Source organism: Oncorhynchus keta, chromosome 1, assembly GCF_023373465.1.
Source record: "Oncorhynchus keta strain PuntledgeMale-10-30-2019 chromosome 1, Oket_V2, whole genome shotgun sequence".
NCBI classification, from domain to species: Eukaryota; Metazoa; Chordata; class Actinopteri; order Salmoniformes; family Salmonidae; genus Oncorhynchus; species Oncorhynchus keta.
In genome coordinates, this window is record NC_068421.1 from 37,980,017 (window position 1) to 38,007,658 (window position 27,642).

The 27,642-nt window shown below is 47.6% G+C and overlaps 1 protein-coding gene across 1 annotated transcript in view; it reads left to right on the plus strand.

The window, feature by feature from the left end:
• Window positions 1-215: 215 nt before the first annotated feature.
• LOC118396334 (zinc finger protein neuro-d4-like) overlaps window positions 216-27,642 on the plus strand; it is a 54,099-nt gene continuing 26,672 nt past the window's right edge. The window contains exons 1-8 of the mRNA XM_052524042.1: window positions 216-340; window positions 16,611-16,640; window positions 17,247-17,407; window positions 18,288-18,395; window positions 18,696-18,823; window positions 21,709-21,804; window positions 24,536-24,614; window positions 25,176-25,307. Coding sequence (XP_052380002.1) covers window positions 228-340; window positions 16,611-16,640; window positions 17,247-17,407; window positions 18,288-18,395; window positions 18,696-18,823; window positions 21,709-21,804; window positions 24,536-24,614; window positions 25,176-25,307 — 847 coding nt within the window. The 5' untranslated portion in view covers window positions 216-227. The remainder of the gene's footprint in view (window positions 341-16,610; window positions 16,641-17,246; window positions 17,408-18,287; window positions 18,396-18,695; window positions 18,824-21,708; window positions 21,805-24,535; window positions 24,615-25,175; window positions 25,308-27,642) is intronic.

The window sequence follows — 27,642 nt, forward strand, 5'->3', positions numbered from 1 at the left end:
GTCCAGTAGCACACCAACCTTGACATTACAGTAGACGGTTTGGTTTACCCATAGAAGTCCAAGGCGGGACCGTTATACAGTTGACCGCGATACATACTGGTAGTTGTAGTGCATTGACTCTCAGCATGTTACATATTGACATGTGCAAAAACTACATTTCCCCAGACCTGTCACTGAACGTTCCCGCTCCTATTGGCTGGCAGCCCAGCCGCAGCCCCAGAGAATGAATGAAATTGAAATTGCTGGTATATTACATGTGCAATACCGGGATCTGCAGTGTTACATTGTATCTATCATACTATATCAAAATGGCCACAGTGGTACAGAACCCCCTGAAATCGTAAGTGCATACATTTGATATTTTACATTTTTAGGGATACATTTGTGGATGCTGTCAGTCCATGTAGCCTAGGTAATCGTTGACAATGTTATGCATCGTAAAGAAGTATCCTGCCTATAGGCTACATAGCAAGCATATAGCAAGCTACATATATTTCAATGGTAGTGTAGTAGCGATGGAAAGGTAAATATGAAACGGCTTCATTTTCTGCCGGGTTATGTTCCAAAATGCAGAGCTGCCTATGCATGCCTAGAAACAATTTCACTGAGCCATCAATTGCATGAGGACGCTATGGTGGAATGTTGAGGTACAATCTATAACCCGGTATCCTTAGTCAATAGACAAGATCGCGGCCAACTTGCATGGCAGATCGGGTAGCGCTTTTCTCTCCAAGCAGACTCTATAATAATAGCGAATAATAGCGAGTGGCAGCGGTTTTGTGAAAAGTTTGTGCTTGATACCTGTTCACATTATTGTGGTTGGCATAACCAAGCCGGGGGTAGCCTGCGACGGCTGAAACCTAATACCTTTAGGATATAATTTTCTTGTAGACAGACCTCTTGGCAAAATAGCCTACGTGCTTTCGGTTATCATGGCAGCAGTGTTTACAGGCAGCGCATCTTCGCTCCGACACCTGATAAAATAATGTGCAGCCTTGCATCATATAAAATGGTTAACTTATGTGCCGGGAGTGGTTGCTTTTATTGGACTGGTGTTGTCTCTGCCAGTCGCGTTGAACACTCCGTCAAGTTTCCATTCGATTCCTTTGTGCAGAATTGACACAAGAACATGTCAACGTGCAGAATGCAGCCTGGGCTGGTGTCCAAAAGGTGGCTGTGCGTCTGTCAGCTTGGTCAAATGTACCCGAGAGACCTTTTCAATTAGAAATCATGGAAAACATAATACGTTGACTCTCGAAAATGTATTTCAGTGTTCTTAGGTTAAATGTAGGCATTTGCAGCCTGTCTAACAAAGAACGTGGTAGCTTACTGTAGCGCGGAACACATTGGATGTTACCTGAGCGGGAATGTAGTTGCGATGCTGTGCTGTCAGCGCTATCTGAAATCCAGACAGGCGACATTTCATGTAATTCATAACGAACTACCCTAAGTATACGAATAGCCTATTACAAGAAACAGTGAACTGCTTTAATTAATGTATTTGTCTATAACACAATTTATTTGACTCAGTCGATGCGCGGCAGTGATGGCATTCTACGTATTGGGGAAACTAACACAAGTTAGGCTATTTCTTGCCATAGGATATGGCCAACTAGCCTAAAGTATGCATAAATAAAATGGCAAATCGTGTGTGAGTTTTAGTAAGGCAAAACTGCACCTCTTAAAATGTAATTAAATCAGCCTATTGCCTACCGATAGTGATCGTGCACAGCACAGAGACCTGTGAGGTGAACGGTGGCGCTGGAGGCATCACCTATGCCGCTCATTTTCTCATTATAATATTCTCTGTTTAGGCTACCCCGTTGTTGTAGGAGAGCTAGAACGTTTTTATATGAATTTGTTGCTTTTGTGTTGCTGTTTTTAAATACATTTTAAGATGCCCAGTTTCATCTGGTTCTGAAAGCAGATAGAATACACAGTCACAAACTGTTTAGGCCAACCAGCCATTTAGTAATTTATCAGTTATTCTTTGGGATTTAGCAACCCTCTGCATATTCTGTGCTCCCAGTGATGGGAGCGGCCGAGTGTCTTGCTGCTGTCCTCCTTGTCTCTGGTTCCTCAATTACTGGGAACAAGTGGGGACATAGATGCTCCCAGAGGCCTTTGCAAGGCCATGTCAAGGAGATTCGTTTGACTTATTTGCATGAAAATTAGAAATGCAAGGAACAAAGGGAATTGCATAGGATAGGAGCCATCAGTGGACTAGGAACTGATTAATACTGACTTGAATGTTTCTCAGTAAGGGTCTAGTTAATACCCTCTACCACTGCTCCCGCTGCTTATATAATGCCATCTAGCCTACTGATTTGGAGTATTCGGAGCTCACCACTCAACTGTTGTCCCATGCATCTCAGAGGTTCAAAGAGTTCAGTGTATGGAGGCAAATCCTCAGAGAACCAACACTCTACTGGGCATTCCCCTAACTTCTCCACTAGTCCGCCTTTAATCTCTCTCTCTCTCTCTCTCTCTCTCTCTCTCTCTCTCTCTCTCTCTCTCTCTCTCTCTCTCTCTCTCTCTCTCTATCCTTCCATCCATCCATCCACAAACCTACCTCTCTCTACCCCTTGCCCTTATCATGTCTCTTGGATTTGAACTCTTTCTCTCTTCCTCCACTGACTACCTTTTTCCTTCTGTCCCCCCATCCTTTCCTTCTGTCCCCCATCCTTTCCTTCTGTCCCCCCATCCTTTCCTTCTGCCCCCATCCTTTCCTTCTGTCCCCCATCCTTTCCTTCTGTCCCCCATCCTTTCCTTCTGCCCCCCATCCTTTTCTTCTGTCCCCCATCCTTTCCTTCTGCCCCCATCCTTTCCTTCTGTCCCCCATCCTTTCCTTCTGTCCCCCATCCTTTCCTTCTGTCCCCCCCCATCCTTTCCTTCTGTCCCCCCATCCTTTCCCCCATCCTTTCCTTCTGTCCCCCCATCCTTTCCTTCTGTCCCCCATCCTTTCCTTCTGTCCCCCATCCTTTCCTTCTGTCCCCCATCCTTTCCTTCTGTCCCCCATCCTTTCCTTCTGTCCCCCCATCCTTTCCTTCTGTCCCCCCCATCCTTTCCTTCTGCCCCCCCATCCTTTCCTTCTGTCCCCCCATCCTTTCCTTCTGTCCCCCCATCCTTTCCTTCTGTCCCCCCATCCTTTCCTTCTGTCCCCCCATCCTTTCCTTCTGTCCCCCCATCCTTTCCTTCTGCCCCCCATCCTTTCCTTCTGTCCCCCATCCTTTCCTTCTGTCCCCCATCCTTTCCTTCTGTCCCCCATCCTTTCCTTCTGTCCCCCATCCTTTCCTTCTGTCCCCCATCCTTTCCTTCTGTCCTCCCATCCTTTCCTTCTGTCCCCCATCCTTTCCTTCTGACCCCCATCCTTTCCTTCTGTCCCCCCATCCTTTCCTTCTGTCCCCCATCCTTTCCTTCTGTCCCCCATCCTTTCCTTCTGTCCCCCATCCTTTCCTTCTGTCCCCCCCCATCCTTTCCTTCTGCCCCCCATCCTTTCCTTCTGCCCCCCATCCTTTCCTTCTGTCCCCCCCATCCTTTCCTTCTGCCCCCCCATCCTTTCCTTCTGTCCCCCCATCCTTTCCTTCTGCCCCCCATTCTTTCCTTCTCCCCCCCTCCTTTCCTTCTGGCTCCCCCATCCTTTCCTTCTGTCCCCCCATCCTTTCCTTCTGCCCCCCCATCCTTTCCTTCTGTCCCCCCATCCTTTCCTTCTGTCCCCCATCCTTTCCTTCTGTCCCCCCATCCTTTCCTTCTGTCCCCCATCCTTTCCTTCTGTCCTCCCATCCTTTCCTTCTGTCCCCCCATCCTTTCCTTCTGCCCCCCATCCTTTCCTTCTGCCCCCCCATCCTTTCCTTCTGTCCCCCCATCCTTTCCTTCTGCCCCCCATCCTTTCCTTCTGTCCCCCCATCCTTTCCTTCTGTCCCCCATCCTTTCCTTCTGTCCCCTCATCCTTTCCTTCTGCCCCCCATCCTTTCCTTCTGTCCCCCCATCCTTTCCTTCTGTCCCCCTATCCTTTCCTTCTGTCCCTCTACTTGGAGGAAGAGGCCATAAGCTGACTGACTGTTGTGATAGTTATTTTGCCATGCCTGACTGATCCGAGGGACATTAATTCCACATAATTCTGTGTTCAGGCACTGTTTAAACGAACAGCCAGGCCTACCGAGTTCACTGAAGCCTGAGCATCCTCTCTCTAGCTCGCTCTCCCCTCTCTCTTTTCACTGTCTTTTTGTGAGGGCATTTCTTTTCTGGTTTATTGCCATCATTCCCCCTTTTTTTTACACATAGACCTTCTTCTCTTTGTCTTCATGGGAAGACGAGAGAGAGACACATAAGTATTTTTAGCTCTATGACCTATTTCTCCATTGCTACCTAACCGACTGTCAGTCACTTCCCTGTGCTTTGGGATCCAATATGGTCGCCAGCTGTAGTCTCGAGTTGTAGTTCAGGACAGGGAGAATAGGAACTACAACAGCCCTTTACAGTAGTGGCCAAGTAGGCTATTTGAATAATTCACTCTGGAAACCTCCATAGAATGTGCAAGAAATACACAGGAAGTAGGCCTAGTATGCCATCCACAGCAATGAGGGCGCTATGAGTCATCAGCCATGTGTTCCAACATAGTTTGACTGGTGCTGGAGTAGTAGGGCCATTTGGATAGGGCATACGACCGTGGGGGACGGTTGGGACATGGACCTAGCTGTGTGACTGGGAACATTCAGAAGAGCCCCTTAAGGAATCTGATTCAGGCTGACTGAAAGGAAGACAGACGTGTAATAATGAGGGTAATGAAGGGTAATGAAAGGGTTGAATGAAGAATAGAGGGGAGCGAGGACGTCATTCCAAACATACATGTATTTGGATGGATGCCTATGGGCAGCTTTTGTTTTGTGTGCATAAAATGCTTTTGGGGATATAAACGTGGTACCTTTGCTTTGAATGTTATTGCCTGTGACTCTGACAATGGCAGGTAGGGATGGAACGAACAGGGCGATGCAAGGTGTCCGCTGACAGAAGATGGGCTTGGTGCAGTGCATGCACTGCAACTGACTGCACAGAATAGGCTGCAGCAATAAACATGCTTGAATTGCATTGCACAGTTGCATGGCACAGACAGAAGGTCCCAGCTCGCATTCATTATACATCACAGGGAAAGAAAATCCATTGGAAGAAAGAATGTCACATAAGGTTTTGAGTCCGTGGCAAAGGGAGTGTTGTGTACATCCACATGGCATAACAATCTACTTCTACCGGCATCCTTAACAGTCCTACTCTGTAATAATCTATAATAATCTCCAAATATTCCTGCTCTTCCTCTCCAGAAACATTCCTCTAATCCCACTCTCTGGACATTACTACAATCCTATTCTCTGGCAGACACACGTGCCACGTGCCATGTGCACACACACACACACACACACACACACACACACACACACACACACACACACACACACACACACACACACACACACACACACACACACACACACACACACACACACACACACACACACACACACACACACACACACACATAGGCACGCGCCCACACCGACACGCGCGCTCACACAAACAAGTCTATACATTCTGCAGTACACTTCCCTCTGAGGTAATTCCTCTGGTACCATTGTCTCGGGCCAATGGTATGGATTTCTGCTAGAAATTGGTGGGTGGAGTCATGTAAAGCAAATTAGTATTTCCTCGTGCAGCAAGTTAATAACGTTAGAGAGAAAAAGGGAGAGGGAGAGAGAGAGGGAGAGAGAGAGAGAAGGGAGGAAGGAAGGATCCATCCACATAATAACAGCAAAAGTGCAGAGTCAATAATCTTACCTGAAGGACCAGTGTTCAGCCACGCCAGTTGGATTGCCATGCACTGATGTACTGCCCGAAATGCACACTCAGACTCCTGGAACACATACACAGAATATACAAACACATACACTACCGTTCAAAAGTTTGGGGTCACTTAAAAACTTCCTTGTTTTTGAAAGAAAATTTAATTTTTTTCCCCATTAAAATAACTTAAAATTGATCAGAAATACAGTTTAGACATTGTTAATGTTGTAAATTACTATTGTAGCTGGAAACGGCAGATTTTTTATGGAAAATCTACATAACCGTAGCCGTGCAGAGGCCCATTATCAGCAACCATCACTCTATTCTGGTTAGAGCCAGTTTGCGCTGTTCTGTGAAGGGAGTAGTACACAGCGTTGTACGAAATCTTCAGTTTCTTGACAATGTCTCGCATGGAATAGCCTGCATTTCTCAGAACAAGAATAGACTGACAAGTTTCAAAAGAAAGTTATTTGTTTCTGGCCATTTTGAGCCTGTAATCGAACCCACAAATGCTAATGCTCCAGATACTCAATCAGTACAACAGTTTTCAGATGCGCTAACATAATTGCAAAAGGGTTTTCTAATGATCAATTGGCCTTTTAAAATTATAAACTTGGATTAGCTAACACAATGTGCCGTTGGAACACGGGAGTGATGGTTGCTGATAATGGGCCTCTGCACGAGCTACAGTAATGTAGATATTCCATAAAAAATCAGCCGTTTCCAGCTACAATCGTCATTTACGACATTAACCTCTTAACAATGTCTACACTGTATTTATGATAAATTTTATGTGATTTTAATGGACAAAAGGTGTGCTTTTCTTTCAAAAACACGGAAATGTGTAAGTGACCCCCAAACTTTTAAACAGCAGTGGATATGTAGAAGCTCCAGACACACACAGGAGTAATAGGTATTGTGCATAAACAGACTCCTAGCATCAGCTACACCCATGTATAGCAGTGTTTCCCATCTCCATCCCTTGGCTACCCCCAACAACACACGTTTTTGTTGTGGCCCCAGACAAACTAACTTGATTCAACTCATCGAGGTCTGGATGATTAGTTGACAAGTTGAATCATATGTGTGCTGGTTCAGGGCTACAATAAAAATGTGTACTGTTGTGGGTACTGTGGGACTGAAGTCGGGAAACACTGTCCTATAGAATACAGTCATATAGGCAGACACACAGACATATGACACTTTATGCAAAGCCAGAGGCCTGTAACATGGCAACAAGGTAGTTACGGTAACATGTAAACTCAGCAAAAAAAGAAATGTCCCTTTTTCAGGACGCTCTCTTTCAAAGAATATTCATAAAAATCCAAATAACTTCACAGATCTACATTGTAAAGGGTTTAAACACTGTCCCATGCTTGTTCAATGAACCATAAACAATTAATGAACATACACCTGTGGAACGGTCGTTAAGACACTAACAGCTTATAGATGGTTGGCAATTAAGGTCACAGCTATGAAAACTTAGGACACTAAAGAGGCCTTTGTACTTACTCTGAAAAACACCAAAAGAAAGATGCCCAGGGTCCCTGCTCAACTGCGTGAACGTGCCTTAGGCATGTTGCGAGGAGGCATGAGGACTGCAGATGTGGCTAGGGCAATAAATTGCCATGTCCGTACTGTGAGACGCCTAAGACAGCTCTACAGGGAGACAGGACGGACAGCTGATCGTCCTCGCAGTAGCAGACCACGTGTAACAACACCTGCACAGGATTGGTACATCTGAACATCACACCTGCGGGACAGGTACAGGATGGCAACAACAACTGCCCGAGTTACACCAGGAACGCACAATCCCTTCATCAGTGCTCAAACTGTCCGCAATAGGCTGAGAGAGGCTGGACTGACGGCTTGTAGGCCTGTTGTAAGGCAGGTACTCACCAGACATCACCGGCAACAACATCGCTTATGGGCACAAACCCACCGTCGCTGGACCAGACAGGATTGGCAAAAAGTGCTCTTCACTGACGAGTCGCGGTTTTGTCTCACCAGAGGTGATGGTTGGATTCGCGTTTATCGTCAAAGGAATGAGTGTTACACCCAGGCCTGTACTCTGGAGTGGGATGGATTTGGAGGTGGAGGGTCCATCATGGTCTGGGGCGGTGTGTCACAGCATCATCAAACTGAGCTTGTTGTCATTGCAGGCAATCTCAATGCTGTGTGTTACAGGGAAGACATCCCCCTCCCTCATGTGGTACCCTTCCTGCAGGCTCATCCTGACATGACCCTCCAGCATGACAATGCCACCAGCCATACTGCTCGTTCTGTGTGTGATTTCCTGCAAGACAAGAATGTCAGTGTTCTGCCATGGCCAGTGAAGAGCCCGGATCTCAATCCCATTGAGCACGTCTGTGACCTGTTGGATCGGAGGGTGAGGCCTAGGGCCATTCCCCCCAGAAATGTGCAGGAACTTGCAGGTGCCTTGGTGGAAGAGTGGGGTAACATCTCACAGTGAGAACTGGCACATCTGGTGCAGTCCATGAGGAAGAGATGCACTGCAGTACTTAATGCAGCTGGTGGCCACACCAGATACTGACTGTTACTTTTGATTTTGACCCCCCGTTTGTTCAGGGACACATTATTCCATTTCTGTTAGTCACATGTCTGTGGAATTTGTTCAGTTTATGTCTCAGTTGTTGAGTCTTGTTATGTTCATACAAATATTTACACATGTTAAGTTTGCTGAAAATAATCGCAGTTGACAGTGAGAGGACGTTTCTTTTTTAGATGAATGCAACATAGGTAACACAGACAGAGAGAGACACCTACTGTACAGATGCATTCTCTCTCTCCACTTCATTCACATGCACTCACTCACTCACTCACTCACTCACTCACTCACTCACTCACTCACTCACTCACTCACACACACACACACACACACACACACACACACACACACACATAGTGATGGGGGAAAAATCGATACAGTTACATTTCACAATCATTTCTTTGTGTTAGTTGGCTGTACCTGCACCAAAACTCCAGTATTTTTCTTTCATAGCTCGTTCTCCATCTTCTTTATAAATAGGGAGCCAATTTCAGCACTTTTATTTCCATGACTGATCAAAACTCATTTTCTCATGGCTCGCTTTTGTCCCTCTGCAGCAGACATGTGAGCAAAATGTTTGGAACATCAAATCGCAATAAAATCACAGTATCAAATCGCAATATATATATAGAATCATGAGAATCGCAATGCATATGGTATCGGCACCTAAGTATGGTGATAATATTGTATTGTGAGGTCCCTGGGGATTCCCAGCTCTACAAACACACTATGCCAAGCTGTATTTGTCTCAGGGACATGGTACTTTAACAGATGAGCTGGTCGATAGTCCTACAGTGGTGCAGCTCTCTGTGTTGCTGTCTGTTGATGTGTCAGCATCAGCTCAACATCAGCACTGTGTGTGTGTGTGTGTGTGTGTGTGTGTGTGTGTGTGTGTGTGTGTGTGTGTGTGTGTGTGTGTGTGTGTGTGTGTGTGTGTGTGTGTGTGTGTGTGTGTGTGTGTGTGTGACCACTCTAGGTGAACAATGCCACAGCCCCTCAACAGCCCAACGTGTTCCAGCTGTTAGACTGGCAGATGCTAGCTGCCACACTTTACTGTACACACACACACACACACACACACACACACACACACACACACACACACACACACACACACACACACACACACACACACACACACACACACACACACACACACACACACACACACACACACACACACACACACAGGCCTGCATGCACTACCACACGAACACCCACACATACGCACCCCTGTCATCACAGCCTAGTCACTGACGGGCATCCTAGCCATGAATACACTTATGTTCCACGCTACATGGCTCCGTCAAAGCCGTCTCCCAAAGTGACAAGAAGTTGGTGTACTTGTCTGTGAACGGTTCTTTATTATGAACAAAGTTCACTGTCAACAGTTGGAGAAATGAAACATAAACAACAAAACATTGGGGAATTTGTGTGGATGCAATACATACAGGCTATAATAGATTATGTTTGGACGGAATGATTATCTTTCCTGGACCACGTATTACATTTCTTTGCCCTCATCTGGTTTGATAATACTGCTAGTATGTATTTTCTAGAGTGTGTACATGTCTGCCCTCATTTTCAGGGTCTGGTTGGGCGTGTGAGGCAGTAGCTGGGTTTGGTCTCTGTGCTGTTCAGTTCTGGGCTGTTCTGCTCACTCTACCAGGCCTTATAGCTTTACATCTCCTAGTCTTCAGCTGCACTGCAATCTACTGAGAGTACTGGGAGACCAAGAAAAGGCAGTCACATCTGTAGAGGGGGAAAAAAACAAAAAAGATAAATCATTTCTCTGGGTACTGAGAAAGAGAGGGGGGGGGGAGTGATGGAGGGGGAGAGGAGGAGGGGGTTGAATGGTTAAGGGTATTATTGCATAGTGTGTGGGGGGATGGGTACACAGATTGCCTTTCCTCCACCAAGCGAGGCAGAGCTGCCTCACACTGCTGTGCTGTGTGGGCCAGAGCAGTAAAGCATCAGTACTGAAGGCCTATGGCCATGGTCAGATGGCTAGTCTATGGAGGCTGTTCACCACACTGCTGACTTCACACACACACACAGGTCTACACATAGGTCTGCATACCTGCCTGGCACACCTGGCCAACTCAGCGTAGGCCATCTGCACACACACACACACACACACACACACACACACACACACACACACACACACACACACACACACACACACACACACACACACACACACACACACACACACACACACACACACACACACACACACACACACACACACACACACACACACACACACACACACACACACACACATGCATATGTCTCAGTCATAGAATATGCATAAAGAGCAGACAGACCCTCCACACAACCCACTACCCCATGTGTGTGTGTGTGTGTGTGTGGGGGATATATTGGGACTACTATACTGGATGATACCAGGTTCGAACCTCATAGATATAGTGCTTTTAGGAAAATATGATTTAGTGTACGTAGCGGTCTCCTAAAGGCCTACTCCTTGATAATCCATTAGTTAAATACCATATAATTTATCTTGCAGGGTCATTATGTACACATCCCCTTGTTAAACAAGTTAGAAATCACCATTCGAAAGTAATCCCTTTTCCTAATTGCATTTTGTAATTGTAGCTTTGTTTTTTTTATGGTGAGGATTCATTTTCCAATGACCCGACTTTCCCTCTAGGTGGAGCCCTCTGTTTCTCTTTCATTCAAGCCACTGCTAATTGAGGCTAATTGGAGAGTGGTCAGGGGTTGGAGGTTTTGGTCCTGTAGTTAGGAAATTGCAGTCGTGGCATGTACCGTGTGTAGATTTGTCATTCTGTGGACTGCAGTTTATTGCGATTGCTTCCAATGCATTAGATAGGGGGTTAGGGTGGGGGTTGTGCTATCTTGGAGGGTTGTCTGTCTGTCTGTCTGTCTGTCTGTCTGTCTGTCTGTCTGTCTGTCTGTCTGTCTGTCTGTCTGTCTGTCTGTCTGTCTGTCTGTCTGTCTGTCTGTCTGTGTGTGTGTGTGTGTGTGTGTGTGTGTGTGTGTGTGTGTGTGTGTGTGTGTGTGTGTGTGTGTGTGTGTGTGTGTGTGTGTGTGTGTGTGTGTGTGTGTGTGTGTGTGTGTGTGTGTGTGTTTGTGTGTGTGTGTGTTTTAGTGGGTGTGCTCCCAGCCATATGCTTTCTCTTTGCTCTGCTTTTGTTTGGACCAATCACTCCCCTCTGTTTGCCTGGTGTCGAGACGCTCTGTGGGTTTAAGACTGTTAAAAAGGCACTTGATGCTCCAGGCTTTTTCCTATTTTCTCCTCCTTTGTGTGTTTTTGTGCATGTTTGTATCTGTTTTGTATTTCTGGCTTTATCTGGGGCTCTGATTGTGAAGGGCTGCTGCTGTATGATCATCTCACACTGTCCACCTTATCTAGTGGCGCTGTACTCCGCCTGTTTATAATATCACACTGTCCACCTTATCTAGTGGCGCTGTACTCCGCCTGTTTATAATATCACACTGTCCACCTTATCTAGTGGCGCTGTACTCCGCCTGTTTAGAATCACACTGTCCACCTTATCTAGTGGCGCTGTACTCCGCCTGTTTAGAATCACACTGTCCACCTTATCTAGTGGCGCTGTACTCCGCCTGTTTAGAATCACACTGTCCACCTTATCTAGTGGCGCTGTACTCCGCCTGTTTAGAATCACACTGTCCACCTTATCTAGTGGCGCTGTACTCTGCCTGTTTAGAATCACACTGTCCACCTTATCTAGTGGCGCTGTACTCCGCCTGTTTAGAATCACACTGGCCGCAGAGTTATGCTGCTGAAATAGGTTCCCTCTTCCCCACTATCTGAAACATAGCCTGGCCTTCCCTGTCCACCTTTGACTGCCTCATAGAGTCCCTGCTAAGACCCTGGAGCTGAAAGCAGGCCAGACCACCAGTAGAGTCCCTCAGCTCCTCCAGGTTGTAGTAGGCCACAAGTAGAGGCCCTCAGCTCCTCCAGGTTGTAGTAGGCCACTTGTATAGACCCTCAGCTCCTCCAGGTTGTAGTAAGCCACAAGTAGAAGCCCTCAGCTCCTCCATGTTGTAGTAGGCCACAAGTAGAGGCCCTCAGCTCCTCCATGTTGTAGTAGGCCACCAGTAGAGTCCCACAGCTCCTCCATGTTATAGTAGGCCACTAGTAGAAACCCTCAGCTCCTTCAGGTTGTAGTAGGCCACTAGTAGATGCCCTCAGCTCATCCGTGTTGTAGTAGGTCACTAGTAGAGGCCCTCAGCTTCTCCGTGTTGTAGTAGGTCACTAGTAGAGGCCCTCAGCTCCTTCATGTTGTAGTAGGTCACTAGTAGAAGCCCTCAGCTCCTCCAGGTTGTAGTAGGCCACTAGTAGAGGCCCTCAGCTCCTCCATGTTGTAGTAGGCCTCTAGTAGAGGCCCTCAGGTCCTCCATGTTGTAGTAGGCCACTAGTAGAGGCCCTCAGCTCCTCCATGTTGTAGTAGGCCACTAGTAGAGGCCCTCAGCTCCTCCATGTTGTAGTAGGCCTCTAGTAGAAGCCCTCAGCTCCTCCAGGTTGTAGTAGGCCACTAGTAGAGGCCCTCAGCTCCTCCATGTTGTAGTAGGCCTCTAGTAGAGGCCCTCAGCTCCTCCATGTTGTATTAAGCCACAAGTAGAGGCCCTCAGCTCCTCCATGTTGTATTAGGCCACAAGTAGAGGCCCTCAGCTCCTCCATGTTGTAGTAGGCCACAAGTAGAGGGACTCTGGATGCTGACGGTGGTCAGGATAGAGAAGCTTGGTCATGTCTGTCTCTGTCTGGTTTCCCTGGTGATGTGGTATATACTCAGCTCTCCCAGCCTAGCATCCACTAACCCAAAATTGTTCTTTTTTAAGCCTTCAAGGGCAAACAGCCGCAGAGTAATGTAATGAGATTTCAGGCAGAAGCAACCAAACCGAAAGCAGCCATTTTCTACAGCTGTCAACTTATTTTTGAAAGGGGGCGACTTATTCTGATAGCTCGAATGGCAGCACCGGGGTGACTGGTGGGGGAGGGGCTGAATTTGGGAGTGTGGGGGGGGGGTTGAGGCGGATGGGCATGAGTGCAGTGGAGGGAGGGACGTAAGTGGGAGGGGAGAGGGGGGAACCTCCGGGGTCATAGCTGCTGTGCATTTTGAATGTGTTCTTCTCCTTTTACCCCGTTGCATCACCATACCTCTGCAGCCTCGAGCCTATTTCCAAATCACACACTTAATATTTGAAAAGCTGGGTGTATAGGTTTGCGTGCGTGTGCCGGTCCTTCTGCCTCTCTGCATTTAGGAGTATCTATTATTCTCCCCAGCCAGCTTATCCACGAGGTTCGTCTAAAGGTGAGGATGGGAAACATTGTCTGTGTTGTCATCTTCAAGATTGACACGTATCTGGTGATTACACCAATACTTCCACTACACTTTCCACCGTCATCAAAGCTATGCTGTAGAATGCCAACAGTACAGTAGAACTCCCAGTATGTCAAGAGTATAATACTTCCATACACAGCCACATTTCTAGCCTTGTTCCTCACAACCCCACGACCCCACCCGTCCAACACCACTCAGCCTCAGTTGAAATGATTTCCCTGCCACCGCCGCCACAGCTAACCTTCGTCCTAAATGTCACGCTATTCCCTATACTGTATAGTGTACTACTTGGCTCTGGTCGAACGCAGTGCACTGTTATGCAATAGGGGATTGGGATATAGTCTAAGTCCCTCGGCCTTGTTCCAGTTCCTCCCTGCTGTGTGTCACATTTGGTTTCTCTGGTATCCAGGCCTCCTCTCATCCCATAGAAAGCACTGGTGGGTGACCATAGGTTGGACTGCCAGGGAGGCAAGGGGGTCACAACATATCCCTTTTAATGCCCAGCCAGAAAATCTCTAATCCCCAGTGCAGAGGTCGGGTGTGATGGTATTGTATGGAGTGTGAGGTGTAGCCAGTCCCAATATTCTGTCTGGTATGTTACAATGACATTTTTGATATATTTACTACTGTATGGATGGCAAATGTATGTACTTTATCGCAGTATACTGTATGGTTAGGATTGGATGTACTGTATACAGTATACTGTATGGTTAGGATTGGATGTACAGTATACAGTATACTGTATGGTTGCGAATCTACAGTTGAAGTCGGAAGTTAACATTACACCTTAGCCAAATACATTTAAACTCAGTTTTTCACAATTCCTGACATTTAATCCTAGTAAAAATTCCCTGTCTTAGGTCAGTTAGGATCACCACTTTATTTTAAGAATGTGAAATGTCAGAACAATAGTAGATAGAGAATTATTTATTTCAGCTTCTATTTCTTTCATCACATTCCCAGGGGGTCAGAAGTTTACATACACTCAATTAGTATTTGGTAGCATTGCCTTTAAATTGTTTAACTTGGGTCAAACTTTTCGGGTAGCCTTCCACAAGCTTCCCACAATAAGTTGGGTGAATTGGCCCATTCTTCCCGACAGAGCTGGTGTAACTGAGTCAGGTTTGTAGGCCTCCTTGCTCTCACACCCTTTTTCAGTTCTGCCCACAATTTTTCTATGGGATTGAGGTCAGGGCTTTGTGATGGCCACTCCAATACCTTGACTTTGTTGTCCTTAAGTCATTTTGCCACAACTTTGGAGGTATGCTTGGGGTCGTTGTCCATTTGGAAGACTCATTTGCGACCAAGCTTTAACTTCCTGACTGATGTCTTGAGGTGTTGCTTCATTATATCCTGCAGCAAAGCACCCCCACAACATGATGCTGCCACCCCCGTGCTTCACGGTTGGGATGGTGTTCTTCGGCTTGCAAGCATCCCCCTTTTTCCTCCAAACATAATGATGGTCATTATGGCCAAACAGTTCTATTTTTGTTTCGTCAGACCAGAGGACATTTCTCCAAAAAGTATGATATTTGTCCCCATGTGCAGTTGCAAACCGCAGTCTGGTTTTTTTATGGCGCTTTTGGAGCAGTGGCTTCTGGAGCAGTGGCTTCTTCCTTGCTGAGCAGCCTTTTAGGTTATGTCGAAATATAGGACTCGTTTTACTGTGGATATAGATACTTTTGTACCTGTTTCCTCCAGCATCTTCACAAGGTCCTTTGCTGTTGTTCTGGGATTGATTTGCACTTTTCGCACCAAAGTACATTCATCTCTAGGAGACAGAAAGCGTCTCCTTCCTGAGCGGTATGACGGCTGTGTGGTCCCATGGTGTTCATACTTGCGTACTATTGTTTGTACAGATGAATGTGGTACCTTCAGGCATTTGGAAATTGCTCCCAAGGCTGAACCAGACTTGTGGAGGTCTACAATCATTTTTCTGAGATCTTGGCTGATTTCTTTTGATTTTCCCATGATGTCAAGCAAAGAGGCACTGAGTTTGAAGGTAGGTCTTGAAATACATCCACAGGTACACCTCCAATTTACTCAAAGGATGTCAATTAGCCTATCAGAAGCTTCTAAAGCCATGACATGATTTTCTGGAATTTTCCAAGCTGTTTAAAGGCAAGTCAACTTAGTGTATGTAAACTTCTGACCCACCGGAATTGTGATACAGTGAATTATGAAATAATCTGTCAGTAAACAATTGTTGGAAAAATTACTTGCGTCATGCACAAAATAGATGTCCTAACCGACTGTGGTTGAAAAACTAGTTTTAATGACTCCAACCTAAGTGTATGTACTCTATAGCTGCAATTTTATATATTGTACAGGTGTAGCATCTTAATTTGATCACTCTTTTGTTGCTGAGAATTATAGACAAGCTTCGTGATTTACATACATTCACTGAAAACCCTCACGTACACACGGTTATATTAACAGTATTGCACTTTTCATGTCGCATCATTTTAACCGGTTAATAGCCTAACCACCAATCAAGCAACATTCTGGATTTACACGTTCAAATCCTGTTGTTGAAGAATTATTTTGCTGCTACATTATAGGTCAAATTAAGATCCTACATCTGTATAGTATACTGTATGGATAATGAGCCTATGTTCTACAGTACATATACTGTGATCTTATATGCTTTCTACTGTCAAATGTATGGTCGTGATCCTATATACTGTGTAGTCTATGAACAATATGCTTTATGTCTGCCATGGCTGGCAACCTTGGTGTTGTGACTGTGTTAGAGAAGCACCGGGAATGAAATAGAATGATGAGGAGGAGGAGGAGGAGAGGAGAAGAGGAAGGCAATGACTCACAGTGTCCCTCTATCTCTCTGTTCACAGGCAATCTGGAGGAACAGTCATTAAGAACAGGTAGGGAGGGGAGGAGGGAGGGAGGGGGAGGGAGGGGGGGAGGGGGAGGGAGGGAGGGAGGGAGGGGGAGGGAGGGAGGGGGGGGGTGCACAAGATAACAAACTAAATAAACTTTACAGGATACACTCTGACCCACGTTCACATCTACTACATAGACTTGCATTCATGTACAGTACAGATATACACATATTACTCTAGCACTAAGTACCCACACGTATAACTATACACACACACACACAGACAGGAGGGAGGGAACAGTCTATTCTACCTCATCTGGCGATGCTGATAGCCTCTCTGTCCACACATTCAGAGCACTGTGCCTCACAGTTCATCTGTCGCTACATCCACTGTGTGTGCGCGCGCGTGCGTGCCTGCGTGTGTCACTACTGATGCGTCTCTACATGCCCTGGCACAACACATCCCAGGCCCTCTGAGAAAACCACGGCCAGACACACAGAGAGAGACCGAGGAATGATACTGTACTTTGGCAAAACATGTATTTTCTCACTGTAGAGTGGGCATTATGCAATGTTGATCTGCGGGTCCTCAAATGACCTAGGTTAACAGGGCTCTCTCTCTTGCCTCCCTGTACCCGCTGTGTGCCAGTTTGGGCGAGGAGTTCTACAGAGAGGCCATCGAGCACTGCCGCAGCTACAATGCCCGCCTGTGTGCTGAGCGCTCCATGCGCCTGCCCTTCCTGGACTCCCAGACCGGCGTGGCACAGAGCAACTGCTACATCTGGATGGAGAAGAACCACCGTGGCCCAGGTGTGTGGGTGTGTGTGTGTGTTCCAATGCATGCAGCCCTGTAATAAAACACAGGGTAAGAGGCAGCATGAAGAGGTATGAGGCCTGGGGTAGGGAGGTCTGGAACACATCTTTGGTTCTCCTCTGCTCTCAGCCCTTTGTCCTCGATGTTGTTCCTCCCTCTCCTCCCTCTCTCTTCCTTTCTCTCTCCCCCCTCTCTCACACCCCTGTATAGTATCAGTGTGTCTGTGTGTTTCACAGGAGGTTGGTGGCACCTTATTAGAGGAGGACGGCTTCGTGGTAATGGCTGGAGCCCTAATCAGTGGAACGGTATCAAAATACATTAAACACATGGTTACCATGGTTACCAGGTGTTTGATGCCATTCCATTTGCGCCGTTCCAGACGTTAGTATGAGCCGTCCTCCCCTCAGCAGCCTCCACTGGTGTGTGTGTGTGTGTGTGTGTGTGTGTGTGTGTGTGTGTGTGTGTGTGTGTGTGTGTGTGTGTGTGTGTGTGTGTGTGTGTGTGTGTGTGTGTGTGTGTGTGTGTGTGTGTGTGTGTGTGTGTGTGTGTGTGTGTGTGTGTGTGTGTGCGTGTGCGTGTGCGTGTGTACAGTATACCTGAGTTTTGAGTTACTTGTGTGTTTGAGTGTGGATGAGTGAGACTGTGTTGTTTTTACTGACATAAAAGGCCGATAGAGGTATTGCTTTGTCAAGCAAATAAACCTCAACCGAAGAATTATGTTTGCACAAAAAAACAAACCTATTTTTGAAGTGGATATAAAATGTTATTCACCTACAGAATCATTGCAAGTAGACAACACCATGGCCTTAACGCCTTCACCATAGCTGTGTCTGCTTTTCACATGACTTCATTCCTCTGGCGTTGTTTGGCCCCCAGGTTTGGCCCCAGGACAGCTGTATACTTACCCTGCCCGCTGCTGGCGCAAGAAGAGACGGTTAAACATTCTGGAGGACCCGCGCCTCGGACCCATTGAGTTTAAGATCGGTACGAGACAGACAGGAAAACCTGGAATGGAGGATGAGGAGGATGGGGGGGCAGAGGAGGCTGGTGGCACCTTAATTAGGGAGGACTGCCTCATGGTCATGGCTGGAGTGGGATATGTGGAATGGTATCAAATACATCAGTGGTTTCCAGACAGTGTTAGGAGCTGTTGTGTTAGTCTGTCAGGGCAAAGTGATAGCTGGGGATGAAGTCTAACATGTATTAGCAGGGGGAGTGTTACTGTTATGTGTGTATTGGTGGGGGGATACTAACGTACGGTATGGTGTGTGTGTGTGTGTTCAGACTACGAGGCGTCTCTGAAGAAGGAAGGGGGCTTGCCGGAGGGGCCGGTGTTGGAATCACTGCTCAGTGGGGAGACTCTGGACAAGAAGGTGGAGGCGAAGGAAGAGGAACCTATGAGCGAGTGCCAGGTAGGAGGAGCTTAGAATCACTCATGGTGGCCTGCACACACACACACGTACGCAAGTTCCAGTCTCCGTCTCTTATGCTCTCTCCGAGCCTGCTGACGTGTTCCTCTACATCTTCACCTTGGAGTTGCTGTGTAGTTTCTTTCTTCTCCTCCCCCTCTCACTCTCACTCTTTATGCCTCTCTTGCTCCCTTTCTCTCCTCTCTCTCTCCTCCCTCCTCTCTCTCCTCTCTCTCTCCTCCCTCCTCTCTCTCCTTTCTCCTCTCTCCTCTCTCCTCTTTCTCCTTTCTCCTGTCTCCTCTCTCTCTCTCTCCTCTCTCTCCTCCCTATCTCTTCTTTCTCTCCTCTCTCTCTCCTCTCTCTCTTTCCTCTCTCCTTTCTCCTCTCTCCTCTCTCTCCTCTCTTCTCTTTCTCCTTTCTCCTCTCACCACTCTCTCCATCTCTCGCTCTCTCTCTTCTCTCTCTCTCTCTCTCTCTCTCTCTCCCTCCCTCTTCTCTCTCTCTCGCTCTCTCTCTCTCCACTCTCCACTCTCTTCTCTCTCTCCCTCTCTCCCCTCTCTGCTCTCCCTCTCCCTCTCCCTCTCCCTCTCCCTCTCCCTCTCCCTCATGGCTCCGTCTGTAGTATCAGTGACTCTGGTTGGCAGTGACACATCCCCTGCATCCATGACACTCCCCCACTGGCACAGTTCCTCTCCTCCTCCCCAGATGAAGTGTGTATTTTGGACAGAGACTGTATGAGTGTGTGTTTAGGAGGGAGAGAGAGAGCGCTGATGTGTGTGTTTCTGAATCTGTGTGTGCCTGCTTCCTCTTCCGGATGAGCTGTCATCTCCTCTGTGAGCTCCGTGTCTCCAGTCCCTACCCCACCTGCTCCAGACGTCTTCCTTCCCTAAGGTCGACGATTAGCGCTTCAATAAATGGTCCACACAGCAAGCCCTGGGCTCCGTTGGGGCTAGGCCTCTGACCCTTGGCCTTGCCTAGCTCCTGTACCCAGCAGGAAGCTAACAGAGGAGGGCTTTGGTTTCCTCCTCCATTACAGCTTCTCTGGGCCTTGCCTAGCTCCTGTACCCAGCAGGAAGCTAACAGAGGAGGGCTTTGGTTTCCTCCTCCATTACAGCTTCTCTCCATATGCTCATTTTAGAGTTTGTTCTTTTGTCACTTGTGACACTTGTTTTTTTGTCACCTCTCTTTGTTATTTGTCAAGGATACTTTCACAGGCCCATGTGTTGTACTTTCTATTTGCAGAATATGTTGATACTTTTTGCCAATGAGAGGAAGTGTTTCTTTCACTCCTACATGAATAACAGCATAGTGTTCTCCTGGTCACTAGTAGTTTAAGGGGGGGGGGGTTGTGTTAAAAGGAGGGGAGGCCACCCTTACTGGTCTAATTTATTGATTGTCCTCTGGACTTACTGTCTCTGTGTCTTTCTCTGTCTCTGTGTCTCTCAATTCAATTTTCAATTCAATTCAATTCAAGGGGCTTTATTGGCATGGGAAACATGTGTTAACATTGCCAAAGCAAGTGAGGTAGATAATAGATAAAGTGAAATAAACAATAAAAATTAACAGTAGACATCACACATACAGAAGTTTCAAAACAATAAAGACATTGCAAATGTCATATTATATATACAGTGTTTTAACAATGTACAAATGGTAAAGGACACACGATCAAATAAATAAGCATAAATATGGGTTGTATTTACAATGGTGTGTGTTCTTCACTGGTTGCCCTTTTCTCGTGGCAACAGGCAACTCTCTCTCTGTACCTCTCCCTCTCTCTCTGTGTGTATCTTTCTCCCTCTCTTTCTCTCTTTGTATCTCTCTCTCTTTCTCTCTCTCTGTATCTCTCTCTCTTTCTCTGTGTGTATCCCTCTCTCTCTCTCTCTGTGTATCTCTCGTTGTCTCTGTATCTCCCTCTCTGTATATCTTTCTCCCTCTCTCTTTCACTCTGTACCTCTCCCTCTCTCTCTGTGTGTATCTTTCTCCCTATCTCTCTCTCTCTGTATCTCTCTCTCTCTCTGTGTCTCTCTCTCTCTCTGTCTCTCTCTCTCTCTCTATCTCTCTCTCTCTCTCTCTCTCTCTCTCTCTCTCTCTCTCTCTCTCTCTCTCTCTCTTTCTCTCTGTATCTCTCTCTCTCTGTATCTCTCTCTCTCTGTGTATCTCTCTCTCTCTCTGTATCTCTCTCTCTCTCGTTGTGTGTATCTCTCTTTCTCTTTCTCTCTCTGTATATCTTTCTCCCTCTCTCTTTCTCTCTGTATCTCTCCATCTCTCTCTGTGTATCTTTCTCCCTCTCTCTTTCTCTCTGTATCTCTCCATCTCTCTATCTGTGTATCTTTCTCTCTCTCTCTCTCTCTCTCTCTCTCTCTCTCTCTCTGTGTATCTCTCTCTCTCTCTCTCTCTCTCTCTCTCTCTCTCTCTCGGTGTGTCTCTCTCTCTCTCTGTATCTCTCTCTCTCTCACTGTGTGTATCTCTCTTTCTCTCTTTATCTTTCTCTCTCTGTATATCTTTCTCCCTCTCTTTTTCTCTCTGTATATCTCCATCTCTCTCTCTGTGTATCTTTCTCCCTCTCTTTCTCTCTGTGTATCTCTCCATCTCTCTCTCTGTGTATCTTTCTCTCTGTGTATCTTTCCCCCTCTCTTTCTCTCTGTGTATCTCTCTATTTGTTTTTGTCCCATGTATTACCTGGTCTCTGTTTTATTGTACTGTTATCCAGTAGCAGCACCAGGAATTCACTGGGGTAGCTGCACATTCTTTATTGGGGAGCTCGTGGAGATACTAGGCTTATTTTGAGGGTGCTTCAGCACCGGCAAGCCCCTCCCTGGAGCGCCTCCCTGCTGATATCTCGTCTGAGCTGCTCCTCTGATGTTCTGGTGTGTCTTCTGCTTCAGAAGTTGCTGGTCGGTGATTTCCCCCATGAACTGGAAGCGGAGGAGATGGAAGAGGACGTCCCCAAACGCAAGAACCGCAAGAACCGCGAAGGACGGGTAAGACGAGTGAAACACACAGGACGATACAGCCATCTACTGTACCTGTATGTTGTCACTGCATAGGGCAACATTTTCCTCTCGCAAATACACAAGAAATCAAATCAAATCAAATCAAATCTTATTTGTCACATACACATGGTTAGCAGATGTTAATGCGAGTGTAGCAAAATGCTTGTGCTTCTAGTTCCGACAATGCAGTGATAACCAACAAGTAATCTAACTAACAATTCCAAAACTACTGTCTTATACACAGTGTAAGGGGATAAAGAATATGTACATAAGGATATATGAATGAGTGATGGTACAGAGCAGCATAAAGTAGATGGTATCGAGTACAGTATATACATATGAGATGAGTATGTAGACAAAGTAAACAAAGTGGCATAGTTAAAGTGGCTAGTGATACATGTATTACATAAGGATGCAGTCGATGATGTAGAGTACAGTATATACGTATGCATATGAGATGAATAATGTAGGGTAAGTAACATTATATAAGGTAGCATTGTTTAAAGTGGCTAGTGATATATTTACATAATTTCCCATAAATTCCCATAGCACTCCCACAAGAGTGCTATGAGTTAAAGCACCGCAACATTTTACATAAATGGGAGATCTGAAACTTCCACTTCCAATTGCATCGCATGTAGTGTGTATCCATGTGTATACCAAAACTGCTTCAACTAAACTTCCTTCTCACATTTTGCTCATATTGTAATTTCACTCCTCCTGTCTATTTGAAATGTTACTGTATTTGAAATGTTACTTGAATTTGAACTGTTAATTTAATTTCACTCATCCTCTCTTTTCTCTTTCAACTTCCCGTTAACACTTTGCTATTTATCAAGAGAAGTAACTTATAGAAAAACCATTAATGGAGGTAAAACAGCCGGTCAACTCATCCATTGCCCTGAATGAGACAGTTACAGGCTTCCTCCCTCCATCCAGTTCCCTTCACATTTCAGAGAGCTAGCTGACTCTCTTGTCTAGTACGTAGGACCCACTGGGAGTTGTGCAAACTCCAGCCTCTCAAGTGGTGCTATCAAATCCTCGTGGAAGCCCTCTCCCTCTCCTCCTGCTGTACTGAGAGGGTGAGGGGAAGCAGCTCCTTAATCCATTCTAGCTCCTCTGCTCTGGCTGGCTCTCTTCTCTCCTCTTCTCTCCTCTTCACTCCTCTTCTGTTCTCTTCTCCTTCCGGCTCCTCTCTCCTGCCCGCTCCTCTTCTCTGCTCTTCTGTTCTCTTCTCCTTCCGGCTCCTCTCTCCTGCCCGCTCCTCTTCTCTGCTCTTCTGTTCTCTTCTCCTTCCGGCTCCTCTCTCCTGCCCGCTCCTCTTCTCTGCTCTTCTCTTCTCCTTCCGGCTCCTCTCTCCTGCCCGCTTCTCTTCTCTGCTCTTCTCTTCTCTTCTCCTTCTGGCTCCTCTCTCCCGCCTGCTTCTCTTCTCTTCTCTGCTCTTCTCTTCTCTTCTCCTTCCGGCTTCTCTCTCCTGCCCGCTCCTCTTCCCTGCTCTTCTCTTCTCCTTCCAGCTCCTCTCTCCTGCCCGCTCCTCTTCTCTGCTCTTCTCTTCTCCTTCCGGCTCCTCTCTCCTGCCCGCTCCTCTTCTCTGCTCTTCTCTTCTCCTTCCGGCTCCTCTCTCCTGCCCGCTTCTCTTCTCTGCTCTTCTCTTCTCTTCTCCTTCCGGCTCCTCTCTCCTGCCCGCTCCTCTTCTCTGCTCTTCTCCTTCCGGCTCCTCTCTCCTGCCCGCTCCTCTTCTCTGCTCTTCTCTTCTCTTCTCCTTCCGGCTCCTCTCTCCTGCCCGCTTCTCTTCTCTGCTCTTCTCTTCTCTTCTCCTTCCGGCTCCTCTCTCCTACCCGCTCCTCTTCTCTGCTCTTCTCTTCTCCTTCCGGCTCCTCTCTCCTGCCCGCTCCTCTTCTCTGCTCTTCTCTTCTCCTTCCGGCTCCTCTCTCCTGCCCGCTCCTCTTCTCTGCTCTTCTCTTCTCTTCTCCTTCCGGCTCCTCTTTCCTGCCTGCTTCTCATCTCTTCTCTTCTCTTCTCTTCTCTTCTCTTCTCTTCTCTTCTCTTCTCTTTCTTCTCTTTCCGGCTCCTCTCTCCTGCCCGCTCCTCTTCTCTCAGGCAGTCAGACGTACAGTAGCAGCCGTGCACTGAGTACCAAGAAGCCCCCCTCTCAGCTTTAAAGATAAAACATATACATATTCATATCTCAGTTCACTATACTCAATTCGTACATTTTGGGAGGGAGGTTGGAAACAAGTCATTATTGCAAGTGTATTAGTAGTGTATGAATGGTCGTGTGGGCATTAGATACAGGGCATTGTATGCACAGTATTTTGACATGCAGTGAGTTATCAGATCACGTACGTGGATGCATTCTAAAGAACTCTTATTAGACGAGAAAGGCATCTCTCTCTCTCCGTCCTGTGTGAAGCCTCGCTGCGGGCTGTAAGACTGTATCTGTCATCCAAACAGCCATGTTGTTAATTGGAGCTTGAAGTTCCCTGGTAGGTGTCATCAACCCCGCCTGTCTGAGGAAAGAGTGATTAGAGTGAAGGGGGGGGCACCTGTTAAAGTAGCAGATGTGTGTGTGTGTGTGTGTGTGTGTGTGTGTGTGTGTGTGTGTGTGTGTGTGTGTGTGTGTGTGTGTGTGTGTGTGTGTGTGTGTGTGTGTGTGTGTGTGTGTGTGTGTGTGTGTGTGTGTGTGAACTCCGTTCACCCGTCTGTGTTCTCGTTGCAGGCCTGTGGTGTAGGGGGTATGAGGAAGAGACAAGAACCCAGCACCATTGAGGACAGGGACAAGCCGTACGTCTGTGACAGTGAGTATCACACGAGCGCACGTGAACGCACACACACATGCGCGCATGCACGCACAGACACACACACACACACACACACACACACACACACACACACACACACACACACACACACACACACACACACACACACACACACACACACACACACACACACACACACACACACACACACACACACACACACACCATGTCTAAGAACCATAGACAACATTCTTACTGCAGGCTAAACTACGCTGGCAAGCATATGGCTGCTGTCTCCACTCTGCACAAAGCAAGCAATTCTCTCACTGCCAATGTTAAGGGGACAACTCCTCTGGTGGGAATGAGAGCGCTGTTAAGGCTGCTAGAACAACAAGCGTATAACGGGAACACTATCGAGCAATATTCCAACTGAAACGGTGACATGGCATTAGCTCGCGATGGATCAGCATTCATTCATTGTGAGTGTATCTATTTTCAGTGCCGCACGATTGATAGATATGGTATAAGTATGTCATGCTGATTGTATTGGGCTACATTTAGTTATGTATCTTGATTTTGTGTGTGTGTGTGTTCCAGTCTGTGGGAAGCGCTATAAAAACCGCCCGGGCCTGAGCTACCACTACACTCACACACACCTAGCGGACGAGGAGGGAGAGGAGGACTCTGAGCGACACACCCTGCCCTTCCAGCGCAAGAACAACCACAAGCGTGAGTCCATGTGTTACAGCAGGCTCTGCGCTCTACCCTGAGGCTGGCTACTGCACTATGTCATGTGTTACAGCGGGCTCTACACTCTACCCTGAGGCTGGCTACTGCACTATGTCATGTGTTACAGCAGGTTCTACACTCTACCCTGAGGCTGGCTACTGCACTATGTCATGTGTTACAGCGGGCTCTACGCTCTACCCTGATGCTGGCTGCTACACTATGTCATGTGTTACAGCGGGCTCTACGCTCTACCCTGAGGCTAGCTACTGCACTATGTCATGTGTTACAGCGGGCTCTACCCTGAGGCTGGCTACTGCACTATGTCATGTGTTTCAGCGGCCTCTACGCTCTATCCTGAGGCTGGCTGCTGCACAATGTCATGTGTTACAGCGGGCTCTGCGCTCTACCCTGAGGCTGGCTGCTGCACTATGTCATGTGTTACAGCGGCCTCTACGCTCTACCCTGAGGCTGGCTGCTACACTATGTCATGTGTTACAGCGGGCTCTACGCTCTACCCTGAAGCTGGCTGATGCACTATGTCATGTGTTACAGCGGGCTCTGCGCTCTACCCTGAGGATGGCTACTGCACTATGTCACGTGTTACAGCGGGCTCTGCGCTCTACCCTGAGGCTGGCTGCTACACTATGTCATGTGTTTCAGCGGGCTCTACTCTGAGGCTGGCTGCTGCACTATGTCATGTGTTACAGCGGGCTCTGCGCTCTACCCTGAGGCTGGCTACTGCACTATGTCATGTGTTACAGCGGGCTCTATGCTCTACCTTGAGACTGGCTACTGCACTATGTCATGTGTTACAGCGGGCTCTACTCTGAGGCTGGCTACTGCACTATGTCATGTGTTACAGCGGGCTCTACCCTGAGGCTGGCTACTGCACTATGTCACGTGTTACAGCGGGCTCTACGCTCTACCCTGAGGCTGGCTGCTACACTATGTCACGTGTTACAGCGGGCTCTACGCTCTACCCTGAGGCTGGCTGCTGCACTATGTCATGTGTTACAGCGGGCTCTGCGCTCTACCCTGAGGATGGCTACTGCACTATGTCACGTGTTACAGCGGGCTCTACGCTCTACCCTGAGGCTGGCTGCTGCACTATGTCATGTGTTACAGCGGGCTCTGCGCTCTACCCTGAGGCTGGCTACTGCACTATGTCATGTGTTACAGCGGGCTCTATGCTCTACCTTGAGACTGGCTACTGCACTATGTCATGTGTTACAGCGGGCTCTACTCTGAGGCTGGCTACTGCACTATGTCATGTGTTACAGCGGGCTCTACCCTGAGGCTGGCTACTGCACTATGTCACGTGTTACAGCGGGCTCTACGCTCTACCCTGAGGCTGGCTGCTACACTATGTCATGTGTTTCAGCGGGCTCTACGCTCTACCCTGAGGCTGGCTGCTACACTATGTCATGTGTTTCAGCGGGCTCTATGCTCTACCTTGAGGCTGGCTGCTACACTATGTCATGTGTTTCAGCGGGCTCTACTCTGAGGCTGGCTGCTACACTATGTCATGTGTTACAGCGGGCTCTACGCTCTACCCTGAGGCTGGCTGCTACACTATGTCATGTGTTTCAGCGGGCTCTATGCTCTACCTTGAGGCTGGCTGCTACACTATGTCATGTACCCTCCACTCTCATGTCACGTCAGAGTAACCCACGCTGGACGCAGTATCCTACAGAATGTTCAATGTAGTAGCATTTCTGTCTGTCTGCATGTCTGTGATGCTGTTTCTCTAGCCCGGCCCTGAATTGGACGGTGTTAATTGGCTGAGCAGGGACATTGAGAGGAAGTGTGTCGGGAGGGGTGGGGGGGGGGCTTTTTGTTCCCCTCTCTCCCCCGGCCCGTTCCATGTCCGAGGTTGGTCATTTACACTGAGCACGTCTGCATCCCAAATGGCACTTTGTAGGGAATAGGGTGTCATTTGGGACGCGGGCAGAAACACAGCTGTAGTCGTCCCCACATCAATGTCCTTGTAGAAAAATACCCATTTACCTCCTGGAGTTAATTGGCTGAGTGCTGGTTTAGATTGGCCTGTCTTAGTGGATTGTCCGTCACTGGGTCCTGGTGCTGAGGCTTGTGTGTTCTGTGTTGTGTCGTGTGTGTGCTGCAGTTTCAGGACTCCGCAGGGTGAATGAGAAGACATTGGTTGCATTTGAGAGGTTTATTATCCTCCTCTCTTCTCCTCCTGCTACACACACGCACGCACTCACACACGCACGCACGCACGCACTCACTCACTCACAAACTCACACACGCGCGCACGCATGCACTCACACACTCACTCACTCACTCACTCACTCACTCACTCACTCACTCACTC